Source organism: Lucilia cuprina, chromosome 4 (genome assembly GCF_022045245.1).
Source record: "Lucilia cuprina isolate Lc7/37 chromosome 4, ASM2204524v1, whole genome shotgun sequence".
Lineage (NCBI taxonomy): Eukaryota > Metazoa > Arthropoda > Insecta > Diptera > Calliphoridae > Lucilia > Lucilia cuprina.
The window spans coordinates 3,880,853-3,899,082 of NC_060952.1; the positions used below are offsets into that span (position 1 = coordinate 3,880,853).

An 18,230-nucleotide genomic window follows, 5' to 3' on the forward strand; every position below is an offset into this window, starting at 1 on the left:
CAGCATTAAACGTTTTACGTATTTTTAATTTCTTCTTCCTTTTCTTTAGTTTGTGTTCTCCTTAGCTTTTGTTTTATTCGTTATGCGTTTGTTTTTGTGTGTGTGTGTGTGTGTATTCCTTAAACCATTTGTATCCGTTTCGTCTATTTTGTGTTGAAATGCCTTTAATCCTAAAACCCTCGTTATAAATTCTTATACTTAGTTCTTTGCTTGGTTAAAGCTCTGCTACTGCTGCTGTTGTTGCTTAAAATGCTTTTTATATTAAATGACAGCTCTGCAGTAAAAGTAGTCAAAAGACGTTGCCATAGTTTAGTTGTGCTAAGAAAGAAATCTTCTGCAATCTTAAGAAAATGTTTCCTAAATCATTTGTTTGTTTTTCATATGTTTTTTCATTCTGTTTTCTTGCAGTCTTTATGGTATTTAATACAATTAGATTTTGATGAATAAATAGAAAAAAACGTGAAAAATATAGAAAACAAATAGAAAATAGTGAAGAAAAAAAGGGAACTTTGCAACCATTCATCTTCTCATCACCGAAAAGCAGAAGCAGCAGTCAGTCGTATTAGTAGCAGTGGCAACGTAGAAACAATGTACATGTTACATCCTTCTGTTTATACTCCTCCTTTTAAACACCTACTTTAACACCTCATCAGTTTATTGTTGTTTTTGGTCTAGCTTGGCTGGTTGACTGGATGGTTGGTTTGTTTAGCGTTCCTGCCTTCCATACGTTTTTGTTGTTTGTCGTTTGTTTGGTGTTGATAATGAGCACTGGCAATATTTTTCGAATTCAAGTATTTTATTATTCTTTTTTTTACGTTGGTGTAGGTGTTTGTGTTGATGTGTCAGAATAAATGAATTTGTATGAATTTGTTAACAGTGTTTGAAAGAATGACATCTTAAGTTGTAAAGAAATTTGAAAAAAAAATATTTTTTTTGAAACATTTTCTGCAAATCCTTATAATTTCTTAGAAAACAGTTATTCAAAAGTCTAGTATTTCTAGAAAAGTTGCTGTAAAATCAAGCAACTTCTGTTTGCAAAAATTGCTTAGAAATCAATGAACTTTAAGTCAACTATTGATTAGAAATCCAGTTACTTGTTGTTGTGAATGTTAAGAAGAGTTCCTTTTTATAAAATTTATAGAAAAATTCTTTGAATTAGAGAACTTTGCTTGTTGATCTCCAAAGTTTAACTACAGAGGATGATCAATAATTCTTCTATAGAAAACACGCTTAGAAATCCAGCAAAAAATTAAGCTTTTTTTACCAATTCTTTTAAAGTTCTGACTGCTCGAAGCTTATTCCTTGTAGAATTTTTTATTTGTTGCCATAATACATATAATAAATATAAATGAAAATCTATGTAAGTGTTGGCATATGCGTGTGAATGTGTTTGTTTTTATTACGACAACTGTTTTAGCATTTATTATATTCCGTTGATGTTGTTTCGTTGTAACCCGCTGTTTTTTACTGCCAAACGCTGCTTCTGCTGCTGTTGTTGTTGTTAATTTGTGTTAAAAAATTAAATTTTCATTATATTTTTGTTACTGTTGTAATTGTTGTAGGTATTATTGTGTAATGCGTTTTACTTATACCAGACAACACTTTCAAAAACTCAGTCCATAATATTCACTTCATATACAAGCAGTTTTAATAGCAATTAAATTATGTTCATGTACGTGTAGATGTGTAGGGGTTAAAACCTTAAATATCCTTGAAAACTGATACTGCTACAAATACATACACTCACACACACACTCATTTGAATGTTTAAAAGTAAATTTAACATTTGTTCACCATTTCGTTCATACATGTCCTGAATTATATATATTTTTTATTTATAATTTGTTTTTGTAGTTGTGTAAGTGTGTTTTCCTTGCTGCTGCTTTTCTGTTTTTTTATTTTTGCCCAACAACAACAATTTATTGTTTATGAGCTTGTTGCTGGTGTTGCTTCTGGTTGTAGATTGTTGTAGATGTTGTTTTATAAAATAGTCGTTTTTGTAGCTAGAGAAAAGGCATCTTTCATTATTAAGTTCTTTTTTATACAATTTTGTTTTATATGTATTAAACACAGCGTTTTTTTATTGTTGTCGTCGTTCATACGCTCGAGCTTCTTTTTGCTTCCATTTCCTTCCGTCTTCAATTAATAACAGTTGAATAATTGTTGCAAATTTTTAAAATTCTATAAATAATTGTAGCTTGGAAACTAATAAATATGGTATGAGTTTCACATGAATCTACTTTATTTATTTAGTTAATGAAATTATTTATGTTTGTGTGTATTAGACTGTAGGGATATGTGGCTGTGTGTATATGAGTGGGATGGTATTCTCTCAAGGACAAATATTTTCTTTTTAGTTTAGTTCAGAGTTGTAGTTGTAATATTTACTTCGGTGGAATTTATGGCATGAATGAATAGAACATTTGAAATTTCTTTCCATAAAATAAAGAAGATAAAATTTTAAATTTTTTATGGATCTTTTATTTGCTTTAATATGCGTAAATCATGTAGTTAATATTTGTTTAAGAAGGATTTCTGTATTTAAATTGAAAAGAATTTAAGATGTCTGTTGTTTTTGATGAATATTTAATTTTTATGAAAGGACTATTTATATAAAAGTTTTTTGTATTAAAGCTAATTTTGAAGAAAAGCTTTTTCTATTGTATATTTATAAAGCTTTATAAAACTATTTACTAAAAGCTTTTTGAATTAAAGCTATTTAAATAAAAGCTTCTTGAGGAAAAGCTTTTAATGCAAAATCTTTTCGTATTAAAACTATTGATGTAGATTTTTTTATTATTTATACAAAACTTTTCTAAAATATTTTAGAATCTTTTATTGTTTATTTTTTTAATAAGCTTTTGTGAAAAATACTTTATTGACAAAGCTTTTTCTTTGTATAGCGTTTAAATTATGTAGTTTTATTACAAAATGTTTAATAGTAACAATTTATTAAAGCTTTTCATTTAAAAGCTCTTTATATTTTTTTAAACCATTTTATTAAACTTTATTTTATGTTTTTTTTAAGCTTTTCATAAAAAACGTTTTTTAAATATTTTTATATAAAAGCTTTTATGGCAAAAATTTAAATATTGAAAAAGCAATGTTGATAAATAAAGCTTTTTTGGTTAAACTTTTTTGGAAAATTGTTTGTTAATAAAGCTTTCTATTTTGAAATTAATATGAAAATCATTCTTTACAGAGCATTTTTATATATGAAAAATAACTTTTACTTGTAAAAGCTTTTACATTGAAAAAGCAATGTTGATAAAGCTTTTCCGGTTAAACTTTTTTTGAAAAATTATTTGTTAATAAAGCTTCTAATTTGAAATTAATATGAAAATCATTCCGCACAGAGCTTTTTTATATAAAAAATAACTTTTGGCGGATTTATATTTCTGGGAATTTGTAGAAGAATAAAAAAAGATCCTGTAAATGACATCAGTAACATAATTTATTCTTATTAAAGTAACAAAATAACAACCTCTTAATCCAATAATCCTTTTTTAAATTAGTCTTAACACTTTCTCAAAACACAACGCCTCTATTTGATCACAATTAATCGTTTGTAATTTTTTACTTAAACGAAAACAAAAAATGTATATAAAAAGAAAAAATAGTAACTTGAAAAGAAACGTTATCCAATACAATATAATTATTATTATCCTGTCTAATCAAATTTCAAAATACGTTTAACAAATGACACCCATAATAATGACATAAAAGCGAGAACTAAAAGGAAAAAAAAAACAACACTAAAAACGGTTCTACAAAGGAATTTTCTCTTTTCTTTTATTTGCAACAACATTGAAAATACATACAACAAAGTGTAAGTTGAGTGTATTAACGAAACGACAGACATAATCCTCTACAGCAAAAAAAAAGGACGATTAAAGCTTCCTTTAGCTGGTTTTTGTTTGTTTGCTTTTGTTACGGAGTTGGGTTTTTTTTTGTCAAATGTTGCAATTGTTTTGCTTTTTTGTGTTGAAAATTTGCTGATAATTGTAAAAATTTTCTTTTAATACATGTACATGTTATATTGTAGTATATGCTGTTGTTGTAGTTGTTGTTGCTTTTTTACTACCAGCAATTTATATTTCATTAAAAAACGAAAGGGCAATTAGACAAAACAGTAAAAGCTGAGAATAAAACATACACACACACAACAACAAACAAGAAATTTGCCAAATGTAAAAAGGAAACAGGATATAAAACAACAACAGCAAAAAATTAAAAAACATTAAACATGCAGAGAATTGATAGCAAGTAGATTTTATGTTTGTTTTTCTCTTCACAGTAATGAAACAAAATAAAATCCTTTTTAAAAAAAGTAAAAGTGGTTGGTTGACTGAAGAGTGTGACTGTTTTATTTGATTGAATGACAGACAACAGCTCTTGAATTGAAAAAATAAACTGCCGGCTTATGTGTTAAAAGGGATTAAAAGAAAAATTTCTTTATTAGGTACTTTTTTTTGTACTTATTCGTAAGGGAAAAGTAAAATTTTGTTTTACTAAAATGTTATATTTTTGGTGAAATTTTAAATTTCTAGTAAAAAATTTAGTTCTTAGTAAAAATATAAAAATTGTTGGTCAAATTTAAAATTTTATTGAATTTTTAAATATCGAGTGAAATTTAAATTTTTAGTAAAAATTTAAGTTTTTAGTAATAATACAAATTTTGTTAAAAATTCTGATTTCCAGTGAATTGTTGTTTATTATTTATTTTAAGTGATAAATCAGGTTTTTAGTGAAATGTCAAATTCAAGTGAAATCGAATTTCTAGTGAAATTTAGATTTTTAGTGAAATATTGTTTATTGAAAACTTGTATTTATAGTGAAATATAAATTTTGGTGAATCTTTAAATTTTTAGTGAAAATCAAATTTCGGAAAAGCATCAAATTTTTAGTGAAAATAAATTTTTTTGTAAAAAATTTAGTTCGTAGTTACAAATTAAATTGAATTGGAAATTTTAATTCCGAATTTTTAGTGAAATTTTGGATTTTTAGTAAATTATAATTTTCGAAGTTTAAACGAATTTTCGGTGAATTATTTTGTTAAAAATTTAAATTTTTGTTAAAAATTTTTGTAAAATTAATTGAAATTAATTAAAATTATGTTTTATGTAGCAAAAATTTGAGAAATATGTAACTTTTGAAAATTAATCTCAAACTTCTCTTCATTTTTAAACCTTAAAAGTACCAAAACATTTCTAATATCCTTGGTACTATTTTTGCTTGTCAATTCTCTTTCATCTGTCTGCGTCTATACATATTTGTCTAGCAAAATAGAGACATATAGAATTTCAAAAAAAAAAAAAAGTAACAACAACTCCAACAATAACACGTTAAAACTTTGTTACAACTGAGTAACACATGTTTTTATTGATTTTTGGGGTTGTGTCGTAGTCGTCGTCTCTCTTTTTTTTTTGCGAAAATTCATACGGTATTTTAACTTGAATATTGGAGAAATTTACTGTTATAAAAACTTCTATGTGTACTCTATAGAGATTTGAAAATTATAAGATTTTGTTATTGTTGTTGTTTCTGGCTTTCATTTCAACACGACTGCAACTAACTGTCTGTCTTTTTGAATGAGAAGTGAATGTTTTGACTGAATGACTGTGTCTGATGTCGGGTCGTTTAACTGGCTGGCAACCCTCAAAATGTACAATAAAAAAATACAACATGTTGTTTCAAAATTGTTGTGTAATTCTCTCATGTAGCTGTGAAGTGAAGTATAACAGTTTGCGGCATTTTGTGTGCGAGTAAATGTATTTTTTTTTTATTTTACCAAATCCTGGCGAACATTGAGAAAAGTCTGGCATAAACACCAGCTCCCAGTAAACTTGACATATGCTTCGCTAAATCATGCTGTTGCTTGTTATATTTTGTTTTGTTTTTATTTTACTATATTTACTGCTATTGCGAAATTTGTTTTTTTTTTTTATTTTGCAAAATACAATTCACCCTTAACACGGCCATAAACATTTTCCGCCAATTTCAACTTGTTCGCTTATTTAGTTTGAAAGCGGCGAACAGTGATGGGATTTAAAAAAAGAATAAATAAATGAATGAAAAAAAAAATGAAGAAGAACATGAACATAAAACATGAAAGTTATAGGAGGAAACAAGCAATTTAATGTAAATTTTGTTTTTCTGAATGCTCTCCCTAAATTTCATTTTTTATTTTATTTTTTTATTTTTTGTTTAAATAAATAAGACTTGGGCAATAAAATATTTTAAATTATATAGTTTGTGCGCCATCATCATGACATGGAGCAGAGAAATTTGTAATTTGTAATTCTGTACATTTATTTTACAATTTAGACAAATTTTTATTTATTTATTTTATTATCGTTTTGCTGTAGCATTTAATGTAATAGCAACAAATAGCAAACAGCGCACGTTGCATAGTTTGAATGGGGTTTTGGGGATTTGTTGGGTAATAAAGGTAGAAAAGAAAATGTACTTAATATTGCAAAATCTATGTATAAAAAATTGTAACAGCAATAGAATTTGTGGAATTTTTATATATATATTTTTTTAATATTTAAATTGTTATACTTTACCAATAAGAAAAATCGCTCTTGTTTTATAAAAAGTTTAATAACAACTTGAGTTTAGTTTTCTTATTACAAAATCTAAAATTAAAAGCACTGAAACATTTTAAAGTTTGAAGTTTATAGATGTTTATAGTCCAGTCTGCAGTTTTAACTATAAGTAGATTGAATATGGACCAGAGTGTAGTACATACCATAAATTAGTCTATAGTCTAATGACATGATAATCTATAGTTTTGTCTACAGTCTATAGTATTCACTATAGTTAAGCTTATCAAATCCAAAGATATACACCAAGCTTCCTATCAGGCTTGTTGTGAGGTACTTTACCACTGCCTCAAATCTAACCCACCTCCTGCGGTCTACCAGACTAGAATACTCAACAGTAGATTGACGGAGGTCACTATATATTAGTCTACAATTTTGATTATAGATTAGAATATAGTCTTAACTATAGAGTACTCTATAGTTTTGACTGTAGAGTAGTCTATAGTTTTGACTGAAGAGTAGTCTATATTCTACACTGTAGAGTGGTTTATAGTCTTGAGTAAAGACTATAGATTAGTCTATAGTCTTGACTATATATAAGCTTATATTTTTGACCATAGATTAGTGTATAGGTTTAACTATAGTTAGACTATTGTCTTGTCTTTACAATAAAGTAGTCTATAGTATTGACTATAGCTAAGTGTGTAGTTTTGACTATAGATTCGACTATTGTTTAGACTATATATAATCTATACTATAGATTTGTTTGTATTCTTTACTTATGTTTATAGTCTATAAATTTGACTAAGTATAAATTAATATAGAGACATGACTGTCAAGAATATATACTTATCTATAGTCAAGACTGTAGACTAAGACTTGACTATAGATTAGTCTATAGTCTTGACTACAGATTAGTTCAGGTTCTTGACTATATATAGTATAGAGTCGTGTCTCTATATAATCTATACTATAGATTTGTTTGTATTCTTTACTTATGTTTATAGTCTATAAATTTGACTATAAATTAATATAGAGACATGACTGTCAAGACTATATACTTATCTATAGTCAAGACTGTAGACTAAGACTTGACTATAGATTAGTCTATAGTCTTGACTACAGATTAGTTCAGGTTCTTGACTATATATAGTATAGAGTCGTGTCTCTATATTAGTTTATAGTCAAGACTACAGATTAGTTTATAGTTTTTCGTTTGACTTTATATAGTCTAGAGTATCTATATTTCTCTATGGTTTATAAGACTCAAAAGTCTTGACTACATATTAATTTATAGTCTAGACTATATGTTGATTCGTCTGTAATCTTAACTATAAATTAGTCTATAGGTTTGACCATAGATTAGTCTATAATTTTGCAGACTAACTTTTAGTCTGTAGTTTGACTATAGACTATTGATACTATAGACTAATATATAGTCAAGACCATAGATAGTCTATAGTCTTGACTTTATTCTTGATTATGGGGAGATTATATGGATAAATCTGTAGTCTTGACTATATATTAGTCTTGACTGTAAATTAGTTTGTATTTTTGATTATTATAATCAAGTAGTCTCAATTATATACAAATCTATATACAAACTAAAGTCTAAAGTGAAGTAATAATAAGGGACAATTATGTATTAGTTTCTTTAAATAAACTTTATAACTTTTACCCTATTCTTTTCTTTAGTGTAAGAAAATTTATTATAACTTTTAGCATTTGTCCGTGTTAATAGTTTTTCACACATTGTATTACAAGACAAGTAAAATGGAATAGGAAAAAAAGACCAACAACAACAACAGTAAATTGAAGACGAAAAAGTTGTAATAGAAGAAAAAGAGAACATGCTTAAATAGTATTAAATACTAAGATTAAGTTTATTTCTTACTTAAAAGTATAATTGGCAAAAAAAAAAACAACTTTTGCTAGCAAGTAATTTGTTAAACTAATACACTTTCAACAGACCGATACCAACACATATACTTATATAAATACACATATGAATATAAATAAATTTATTTTAGGAAAGTCTAACATTTCCTGTCAACTAATATCTTTCCTTACTAACTGTTTTTCTCTTCTCTTGTCTCTTTTTAGGTAAGTCGAATGAATCAAGTTTAATGTTGCTGTATAATGATGAATAACATTATTGTCTTCGTCTTCTTACAACATCATAATGACATTGTTGTAAACTCTGATGATGACGATAATGTTGTTAATGATTATTATGTTGATTATGTGTAACATTCATTATTAACGACTTTTGTAAGTGTATTTGTCATTTTCACATATTGAGTGTGTTGGATTTAATTTTGTAAGTTATAAATTGTAATTTGAGTATGTAGTTTTATTCCGTTCGTTGTTCCTTCTTCATTCATTCATTTATTCATTCATTGGTTGTATGTAAACTTTTGTAATTTGATTTTGTTTCCCTTCATGTCTTACATTTTTTTCTTTTTCTACCATTTTATATTTCTTTTACTAATATTTTTATAAAGTCTTTTTTCTTTTCTTTCTTCATGTAGTTGATTTTCTTAAGTAAATTTGTTAGAAAAACAGAAGAAAGTTGTAATGTAATGTAAAGTGAAAAAAGAAGAAAATAAGTAAAATGCATGTAATTTTTATGTAAGTTGAGGTATTTTCATGTCATGATGAGACTTAATCAAACGATTTATTTAAAGTGTCTGTTATTTTTTTTGTATGCGTCGTTTTGTTTGACAGACAGTAAATATGTGAAATGTTAAAGAAAATCAATGACAAATGATGGTAGAGAAATCAATTATAAATTTAACAGTAGGAGGAAATTTTGCAAGAATATTAGCTTAACAAATATTCCAAACCATATGATTAATGTGAAAAGGTTTAAAAAAGTACCCAGCTTATTGTGGAAGTCTACTTTAACTCATCTTTGTCTTGAAAATACCTTCAACCACTCTCACTTTTTCTTTAATCTAATTCCCAACACTGTTCATCTCCTTCTTATCACTTACAATCAATTTATAATTTATTTAATTATTTAAACAATGTAAAGTCATGTTTGTAGTTAATTTTCATGTAGTCATTCATTAATGCCAACCATTCCATGTTTAATTATCATTAGTTTATTATAATGATCTGATCTTATGATTTTAAATACAATATTTTTTTAAATTCATTTTTCTTGTAACATGTTACCAACACCCACACATCTCATGTTCATCTTTCATTCATTTTAAAAATATTGAAAAATATTACGAAAAAGTTTTTTTTTCACTAACAAAGAGAAATTTATTTAATTTTTAAGTCATTTCCACAGAAATAAATATATTTTTATTTTAATGTTATTTTTGTTTTGTTTCAAGTGTTATTTAAGCTCAAGTTTTTATTGGGTTTCAAGTTTAAGCATGAGTTTTTTTTGTTAATGAGTTTTTTTCCTAAATAAAGCCATTAAGTTGTTTTTAAAGAGATTTTAACAAGAGATTTAATTTTATATCTATTTATTGGAATTTATGTAAATTGTATTTTTTATATTAAAGTTTATAGTTTTTATTACAAGTTTTAGTATAAAGTTGTGGTGTAAAATTAATTGAAATTTATATTTATCAGCATAAATGTTTTATGGGTTTTTCATCTTATTTTAATGTTAAGATCAATTTACGGGGGCAAATCAACAAGTTTTTTTTTTGTTTTTATAGTCGTATCATATTAACTGTTAATAAGTGAAATTCAATATCTGTTATTCACAAACTGTGATGTTAAGTGATCATGTTAAAAGTTTAATTTAAAGACGCCCCTATTTTGGAAGTCTTTTTACTTTTAGATAATACACCGATGGAAAAAGAAATTGACACCAAAGTGTTTATAATTTTTCAATGACATTCGTTGTCAAAGTATATTATACAAAAAACTATCTGTTGCAAATAGTGAGCTTTCCACTTTTTTTTTTCAATAACATTCGTTGTCAAAGTATATCATTCAAAAAACTATTTGTTGTCAATAGTAAGCATTCCACGTTTGTTAACATTTTGACAACGGATGTGTATAAAATTTAGATTTCTACAACGAATCTGTCATACGTACATATGTATGTTATTGAAAAATTAAAAACACTTTGGTGTCAATTTGGTACCAGACGTGTATGTTTCTTTTTCCCTCTGTATATGATGGTGTTACTTAGTTGGTTTGAAAGGAGGATGTACAAATACACATCAAATCCGAAGAAATACACCTAGGCCTCTATCGGGCCTGTTGTGCGCTCCTTAACCAGTGCCAAAGGTGGGAATCGAACCCACCACCTCCGGTCTACCAGACTAGAACACTAACTACTAAACTACCGGTGTTACTTACTACTATGTTGTTTTACAATCTTCCTTTTCATTCTAAGCACATAGTAAGGACTGTATTGAAGTTTGGAATCTAGACTGAACTATAGACTATAATCTCGTCATTAGTCTGGACTAAAATCTTGTGAAAAATTTGCATTATACTCATGTCTATAGTCGTACTATAACATAACGAATGGTCTCGATAATAGTTTGGATTAAAGCATTGACAAAAGTCTTGACTATAGTCTAGTCTAGTATATATTCAGGAATATATTCTGAACTACTGTCTGGACCTTTGATAATAATTTGGAATATAGTCTCCTTTATGCTCTAGTCTAGTGTTGTCTATAGTTTCGGGCAAAAGCTGGACTGTAGTCCGAACTATAGCCCCGTTTATAGTTTAAACTATAATTTCTATCTCCCTAGACTATGGTCTTGCCTATAGCCTAGGCTATAGTCTGTACTAAAGGCTATGTAGGCTATGGTCTCGACAATAGCCTCAACCATGGTCTGGTCTTGTATAAAGCCTGGACTATATTCTATTCGTCTATATATTAAACTTAAGCAGACTATAGATATTCAGAAACTTATTGTTTATGCATAAAAACTTTTATTATTTTCTAAAATTCTATTTTACTTTTTACCTTTGAAATAAAAATATTCTACTAAACAAATTCAAAACTTTTAGTCAATAATTATTTAATTATTTCCAGCAAAAATAAAAAAGTATTTAAATAATTGTAGTTAGCCAATTAATTGAAAGAGTTTAATTTCAAAATATACACAAAACGACAAATTTTAAATTCAAAATGAATTGTTTCCTTTATAAGTGCATTTCACTACAAATAACTGATACAACAAAAACAACAACGACAACAAAAACTAAAATTTCAATTAAAATTTCAACAATATTGCTTTCAGTTAAATTCATGCTTTAACACAACAACACCAGTCAACCGACCAAGTCTGCCGGCAGCAGCAGCAACAACAAATACATCAATTAGTGGAAAATAAATAATTCAATTTATGTGTTTAGGATATTTTGTATTTTAGTAGATAGAATGGAGTCAGAATCGGAAACAGAGTAAAGCAATGTATTTTATATTTAGTTTGTTGTCTATTATTGAAGTTTATATACATATTTTCCGAAATTGCACACAGTAAATAATTGAAAATCTATTTTAGAGTTGTTGGCAAAGTTGTTGCTATTGTTTGCAAATATAGAAATAAATTTATTTATAGAATAGAAAATTTGCCAAAATATAGAAAGAAGCAAATAAAAGACAGAGCAGCATGAATAGCTATGTTTTCATTCTATGTAACTTTAATATAATATCAATAAATCAAACTGTATAGACAGACTCTCTCTCTCTTACTCTGTGTAGCACTAAATATAAATAATAATGTAATGTAAACATTATTAAACAATATCCTTTCTAGACATACTTAGTTTTTATTCCACATTTCATTGCATTCCTATTCTTTATTTCCCTTTATTTATTTGCAAAAATTTCACTCGAGCAATTAGAATAAATTACAAAGTCAATTACCTCAGTAGAAAAAAAAAACAACTAAAATAAATGAAAACTGTTTGCTCTGCAAATAGCAAGAAAATATTGTATAATATTTGTTTTTTATTTTTTTTGTACAAATGTTGTAATTCTCTTTCTTTCCATACATATTCTAAAGTGGAACTAAAAATTTTGTAAAAATTTTTGCTGCATAAAACCATTAGAGATTCATAAGTGTTCATATGGAGAAATAAATATTTTTTCTTTTTTGCTCCATTTTGCGCTTCTTCTATTTAACCTTCCGGGGCGGACATGTTTTAGTATTAAAAAGAGATAAAAACCATAAAGACATAGAGAAAAATGACAACGAGCTGCTTCGTATGCCGAAAAATTTGACAAAACAGAGTGGTATGTTTATTGGCATTCTGTTAGGCGCCCCATACTTTTCTTTAACTCTATAAACTTTATCATATATAAATGTTTAGTCTTTTTAGTCTATATATATATATATATATATATATATATATATATATATATATATATATTTTTAAATGTATAAAATACATATATATAATTGTAAATTTACAGAAGGACTTGTATGTAGCGATACATAATCTAAAATTTAGTTTGATAAATTTTTTAATCTGTATTTTAACAGATGCCTAAAAGTATGCCACTTATAATTGAATAAATACGTATTTTTGGAAATTTTCGTGAATATTCAAGAATATTCGCGTTCAAAATAGATCCATGGTCAAAACTGTAGTCCTGACCTTACTATACTTAAACCTATATTTTGCACTATAGTTATGATTTTAGTTTATATAATATACTGAACTGAACCACTTCCCACATTATAACCCAGACTTAGTCTCAACAATTATTAGGAATATAGTCTCACAGTCCCAACTTTTGTCTCGAGTATAGTCCCAAATATTACCAGTACTATAATCTAGGTTAGTCTGGACTTTTGTCTAGGCAACAGTCTATGCTATAGTTAACAATAATTGGCCTATATTCTTCACTACTGTAGAGGTTGTAGTGTGAACTACATTCAGAATACTTACTTATGATATAACTTTATAACTATAGCTTAAGAATATATTAAACTATAGGTTAGTCTGTAATATGGACTAAAGTCCGTGTTGCAGTCACAACTATTGTCTGGAGTATAGTTTCTAGGTTATAGTCTCCACAACAGTCTATGTTATTGTTCCAGCTACTGCCTAGATTATAGTATCAACTACTTCTTGAACTATAGTCTACGTTATAGTTTGGACAATACTCTGGATAATAGTCCTGACAATATTCTGGACAATATTATCGACAATAGTTTTGACTATAGTCTATGTAATATCCTTGACAACAGACTTAGCAATAGTTTCAATTATTATAGGTTAAAGTCTGAACTACCTGGGTCTTGTCTGATCATTATCTAAACTATAGTCTTTGTGGTAGACATGCCTATACCTATAACCTTAACTTTAGTAGTCTGCAAAGTCAAAATTTGTCTCATCTGTTTGTAACTGGTACCGAGTTTTTGAGTAACATTTGTTTATATTTCAGAGCTTAGTATATCTTAAATATTTTGTATCTTTCACAATAAGACTCTCTGTTGAACATATGCCATAAAAAAGTACTTTTCAGCTGAGGAGATTTGTTTTTTTGTTTAAACAAATACTCCTTTCCAAAAACGTAAGCGATAGAAGAAGTACGTACATACGTACCATTTATTGTTGTATATTTGACAACTAAACAAGTGAGTACTTTTCGTTCGTACTGACTTATGTACGTAGCTAAATACGTTTATAAAGAACATCATAAACAACCTTTAATACCGGAAGGAAACGTCTGATGACTATTCACATTTGCCTTTATATGATTCTTTATATTCTTCCATACACTTTATTTCGTTTCATTTCATTTTAACTGTAATATTTTCTTTTATTGTAACAGAAAGGAAAAGAGGCATTTGTGTGTATTAAACAGCATCTTGAAAATATCAAAAGTCTATTCCAACAGCTCATACTTTGGCAAATTCAATGTTTATTTTTTATCTCTATGATCTAAGGCACTAACTAACTGAAAATGACTGAATGACTGAGTGACTGACTTTTTGCTGCTGATTCAACAGCGATAAAAAAAAAACGGCAGAGGAAAACAATATTTTATTATTCTTAATGTGAAATATTAGTATGATTTTAAGACTTGTTTTATAGCTCTCTCCCTTTCCAAGTGTGAGTGTGTGTGTGTGCGTTTTCTTTCAAGGATCGTAAGGACAATTTGTGTGTTTAAGCGAAAACAAACAATAATTATGTTTGTATATTTGTTTATGTATTTAAGTTTTGTTCATTTGTTTGTAGATTTTAGTAAGTAGTTTAAGCTAAACACGCAAAACATAATACATGACTTTTTCTAATTTTTCTATTTATTTTTTTTTTGCTTTTTTGCAAACATCATATTCATTATATTTTGTCGGTCTTTTATTTTATTCTCCTTTTAGTTGTGATAAATGAAAGAGGTTTAATCAAATGTTGAAAATAAACATAAATTTTTCCACCACCAGCGTGCCTTAGAAATATTACTTCTACTTCTACTGCTGTTGCTGTTGATTTCATCCAACAACTGTGTAAACACACTATGAATACCTGATTTGATTTGATTAATTTAATAAACATTTTCCGTTTTATATTTATTTGCCACCACCACAATGCCACTTACCTCTAGTTACATTCTTTTACTATTCATTGGCTTTATTTATGTTGTATGTATTTTTATTATTATACATATATTTTAGAGGTAACAGAAAGATTTTTCTGTTTTTCGTGTTAAAGGGCTTAAAAATAAGATTTATTAAACACCATCAGATTAAAGTGGTTAAAGGGTTTGAAATAGATTTTTAAAGTTATATAGAATTTTTAAATTAAAAAAAAAAAATTTCATTAGTATTATGTTGGTCGAGGGTTTTCTGAACATTTTATTTTAAATTAGTTTTTTAACAAATTAAGGTAGTTAAAGGAAATTACACTATTAAATAAAACATATTATTTTGCAAATAGTCTTAACGCAACAGTGACTTAGATGGATGTCAAACTTATTTTTTTTTTAATTTAAATTAAGTTTTTTTCACTAGAACTTTAACATTTAGGTTTTTATTAAAAGTCGGTCGAAAACTCTTCAATTTAACTCTTTAACACCTAGTATGTTGATGTCTACATAAATAGCAAAACTATCAATTTTTCCTTATTGTTGCAATGCAATCCCTTCGGAATTTTCTAGATGAATTGAGACAGTAGAGTTTTTGATTCAAACGTCACTTGGTTTCCCTTGTCTTTGTGGTGACTAATTCAAAATTTATTCCATCCTAAGAGTTTCCATATAATTCATCATTTCATTTGATTAACTCATTTTCTACACGTCTGCTGACTGAAAAGGGTGATTTGTAATTTTGACAACTTTTCTCAGTTCGATGAGTACATATCTAGGGAAATTAGTTGTCTCCTTAATTTGATTATGTCTTAGAAAAAAAAGCCTAAAGGGTTGAAATATGAATCCTCCCCGCTTGTTCAATGTTTACTGAAGGCTGTCAGTAGCTTTCAGAACATGTTACTTTACACTGGATAATTTTCAGGAATGCATTAAGAATTTTTCAGGATTTTTTTTGTATAGTTGCTTGAAAACATTTCTTTTAAAATTTATTCAATTTATTTAAATTTTTAATTTTTACTAATTTTTTAATTAGTAAATAAATTTAACTTTGGATCCACAAAATTAAATTGTTACTGTGGAACAGTCTTTTCACTAGTCTACTCACTAGCCAATTAACTTCTAAATAATCATGTACACTGAATAATCTATGTATGAGTGTACTAACTAGTTTATGGATTAGTCCACTGACAAGTCTATCAACACCTCTACTGACTTGTCAACGGACTAGTCTTCAAATTGGTCTATTGACTAGTTTATTGGTTAATCTATGAAATACATGTCTAGTCTATGGACTAAGCCACTGAGAAGTACATCGGTTAGCCTACTGATTAGCCTTTGGACTAGTTTACTGATTAGATTATAAACTACTCAATGGTTCTAACAAAAAGTCTACTGACTTGTCAATGGACTGGTCAACAGAATGGTTAAAGGACTAGTCTGTTGGGTAAAATATGAAATAATAAATGAAATTGTCTACTGACAAGTCTATGAACTAGTCCACTAAAAAGTATATCGGCTAGCTAATTGATTAGGTTATGATGTAATCAATGAAATAGTTCGTCTACTGACTCTTCTATATACTAGACTGGTATGATGATCTATGAAATAATCTACTGACTAATATATGAACTAACCTGTAAAGTAGTAAATAGAATAGTCAGTAATTAACTACTCTAAGGACTAGTCTTTTGATTGGAATATAGACAAATCTATGTAATAGTTTTGGTATAAGTGCATCGACTTACCTACTGATCTGGTCGGCTTGAACTGAATATTTGGCTTAATCCTAACCATGTGAGTTTGATAAACATTAAAATCTTTCCATTAGAGTTTGATATGTAAAAATAGTCAAAAAGAAGCTTTATACTTTAGATTAAAATTTTATTCGAGAATATTCAATGAAGTTAATTTCTTGTTATTTACAATAGAAATAAGGCATACTTTTAGGCTGTTTGATAAATTAATAGACATTTTTAGATGAACAATTATAATAGATTTATAAAACAGATATGCTAACGTGCCTTTTACATGTTTAAGTGTTTCGATTACTGAAGAACATTTCACAATTTTTTTCTCTTTAAATAGAAACTTGCTTTAGGCTACATTTATGAATAATATTAAAATTTCAAACTTAATTTCAGGAAGCAATTTCTTTTCTTAAATACAACTCAAAAACATTATTTCATTTCCTATAAAAAAAACTGCACACGTTTCTTTTGAATATGTCATAAATGTTGAGAAAAAAATAAAAAAAAATCTCTACTCATATTACCAAAGATAAAACCAAAAATTTATAACAAGTTTTCAGAACAATGACAAGAGTAAAGTGTAATGAATTGGAAATGCTTCACAACCCCTCAAAGACAACGCTATAACAAAAGTCATGTGACATAAAAATCATGTACGAACGAAACAAAAAATGAAAATCAGTGAATCTTAAAAAGCATCTAATCTAAATAGAGAAATACAATCAAATAGAAAATTAAGTAACAAAAAATGTATTTTATTCCACAAAAAAAAAAAAAAAATCCCTACAACTTTCTATTACATGTAATAAATCGAGTGTATGCGTGTATGCTAATAGACTTAAAAGCATGGACACATTTATCAAACTATACAAAAATGTTTTCATTTATATGAGTGTGTGTGAGTGTGTGTGTAGTGGGGAAATGAAAAATAAAACCCATGCATTCATACATAAAACATTAAAACTAACACAACAAGAAACAAACAAACAAATAACAGCAAAAACAACAACCTTTTGCCTTCAAAATAATAAATCTGATGAATAAACACATGACGGCAACAACAACGACGACAACTACCACGTTAATGCCGGCGAAAGGAACGACAAATGTACTAGTGTATGTTAAATGTCCTTCCTCTCGATGTTGTTAATATTGTTGTTTTTGTTGTTATTACTGTATTTTTCAAGTCATATTTATTTGTGTGCGAATTTATTTGTCTAGGAGTTTTTTTTGATGCGTGCTTTTTTTGTTTGACTGTGTGTTCGAAAATGATAGAGAGGGAAAGCAGTGTGAAAGAAAAATTATGACGCACGGTTGCAGGATATTATGTATTTTACGTATTTAATATACAGACACAATTGCACACATAATTTCGGATGTAAATTATTTATTGGGTTGGTTTAG

General features: G+C 27.4%; 1 protein-coding gene across 2 annotated transcripts in view; it reads left to right on the top strand.

The window, feature by feature from the left end:
• The window catches only part of LOC111690838 (sterile alpha motif domain-containing protein 5), a 125,867-nt gene that overhangs the window by 49,801 nt on the left and 57,836 nt on the right, over positions 1 to 18,230 (top strand). Inside the window, exon 3 of one of the 2 annotated variants that reach the window (XM_046950580.1) lies at positions 8,652 to 9,013. The exons of the other annotated variant lie outside the window; for it this stretch is intronic. Within the exon in view, the coding sequence (XP_046806536.1) occupies positions 8,652 to 8,675 (24 nt within the window). The 3' untranslated portion in view covers positions 8,676 to 9,013. Of the gene's footprint in view, positions 1 to 8,651; positions 9,014 to 18,230 lie in introns of those variants that run through there. 2 annotated transcript variants of the gene reach the window in all.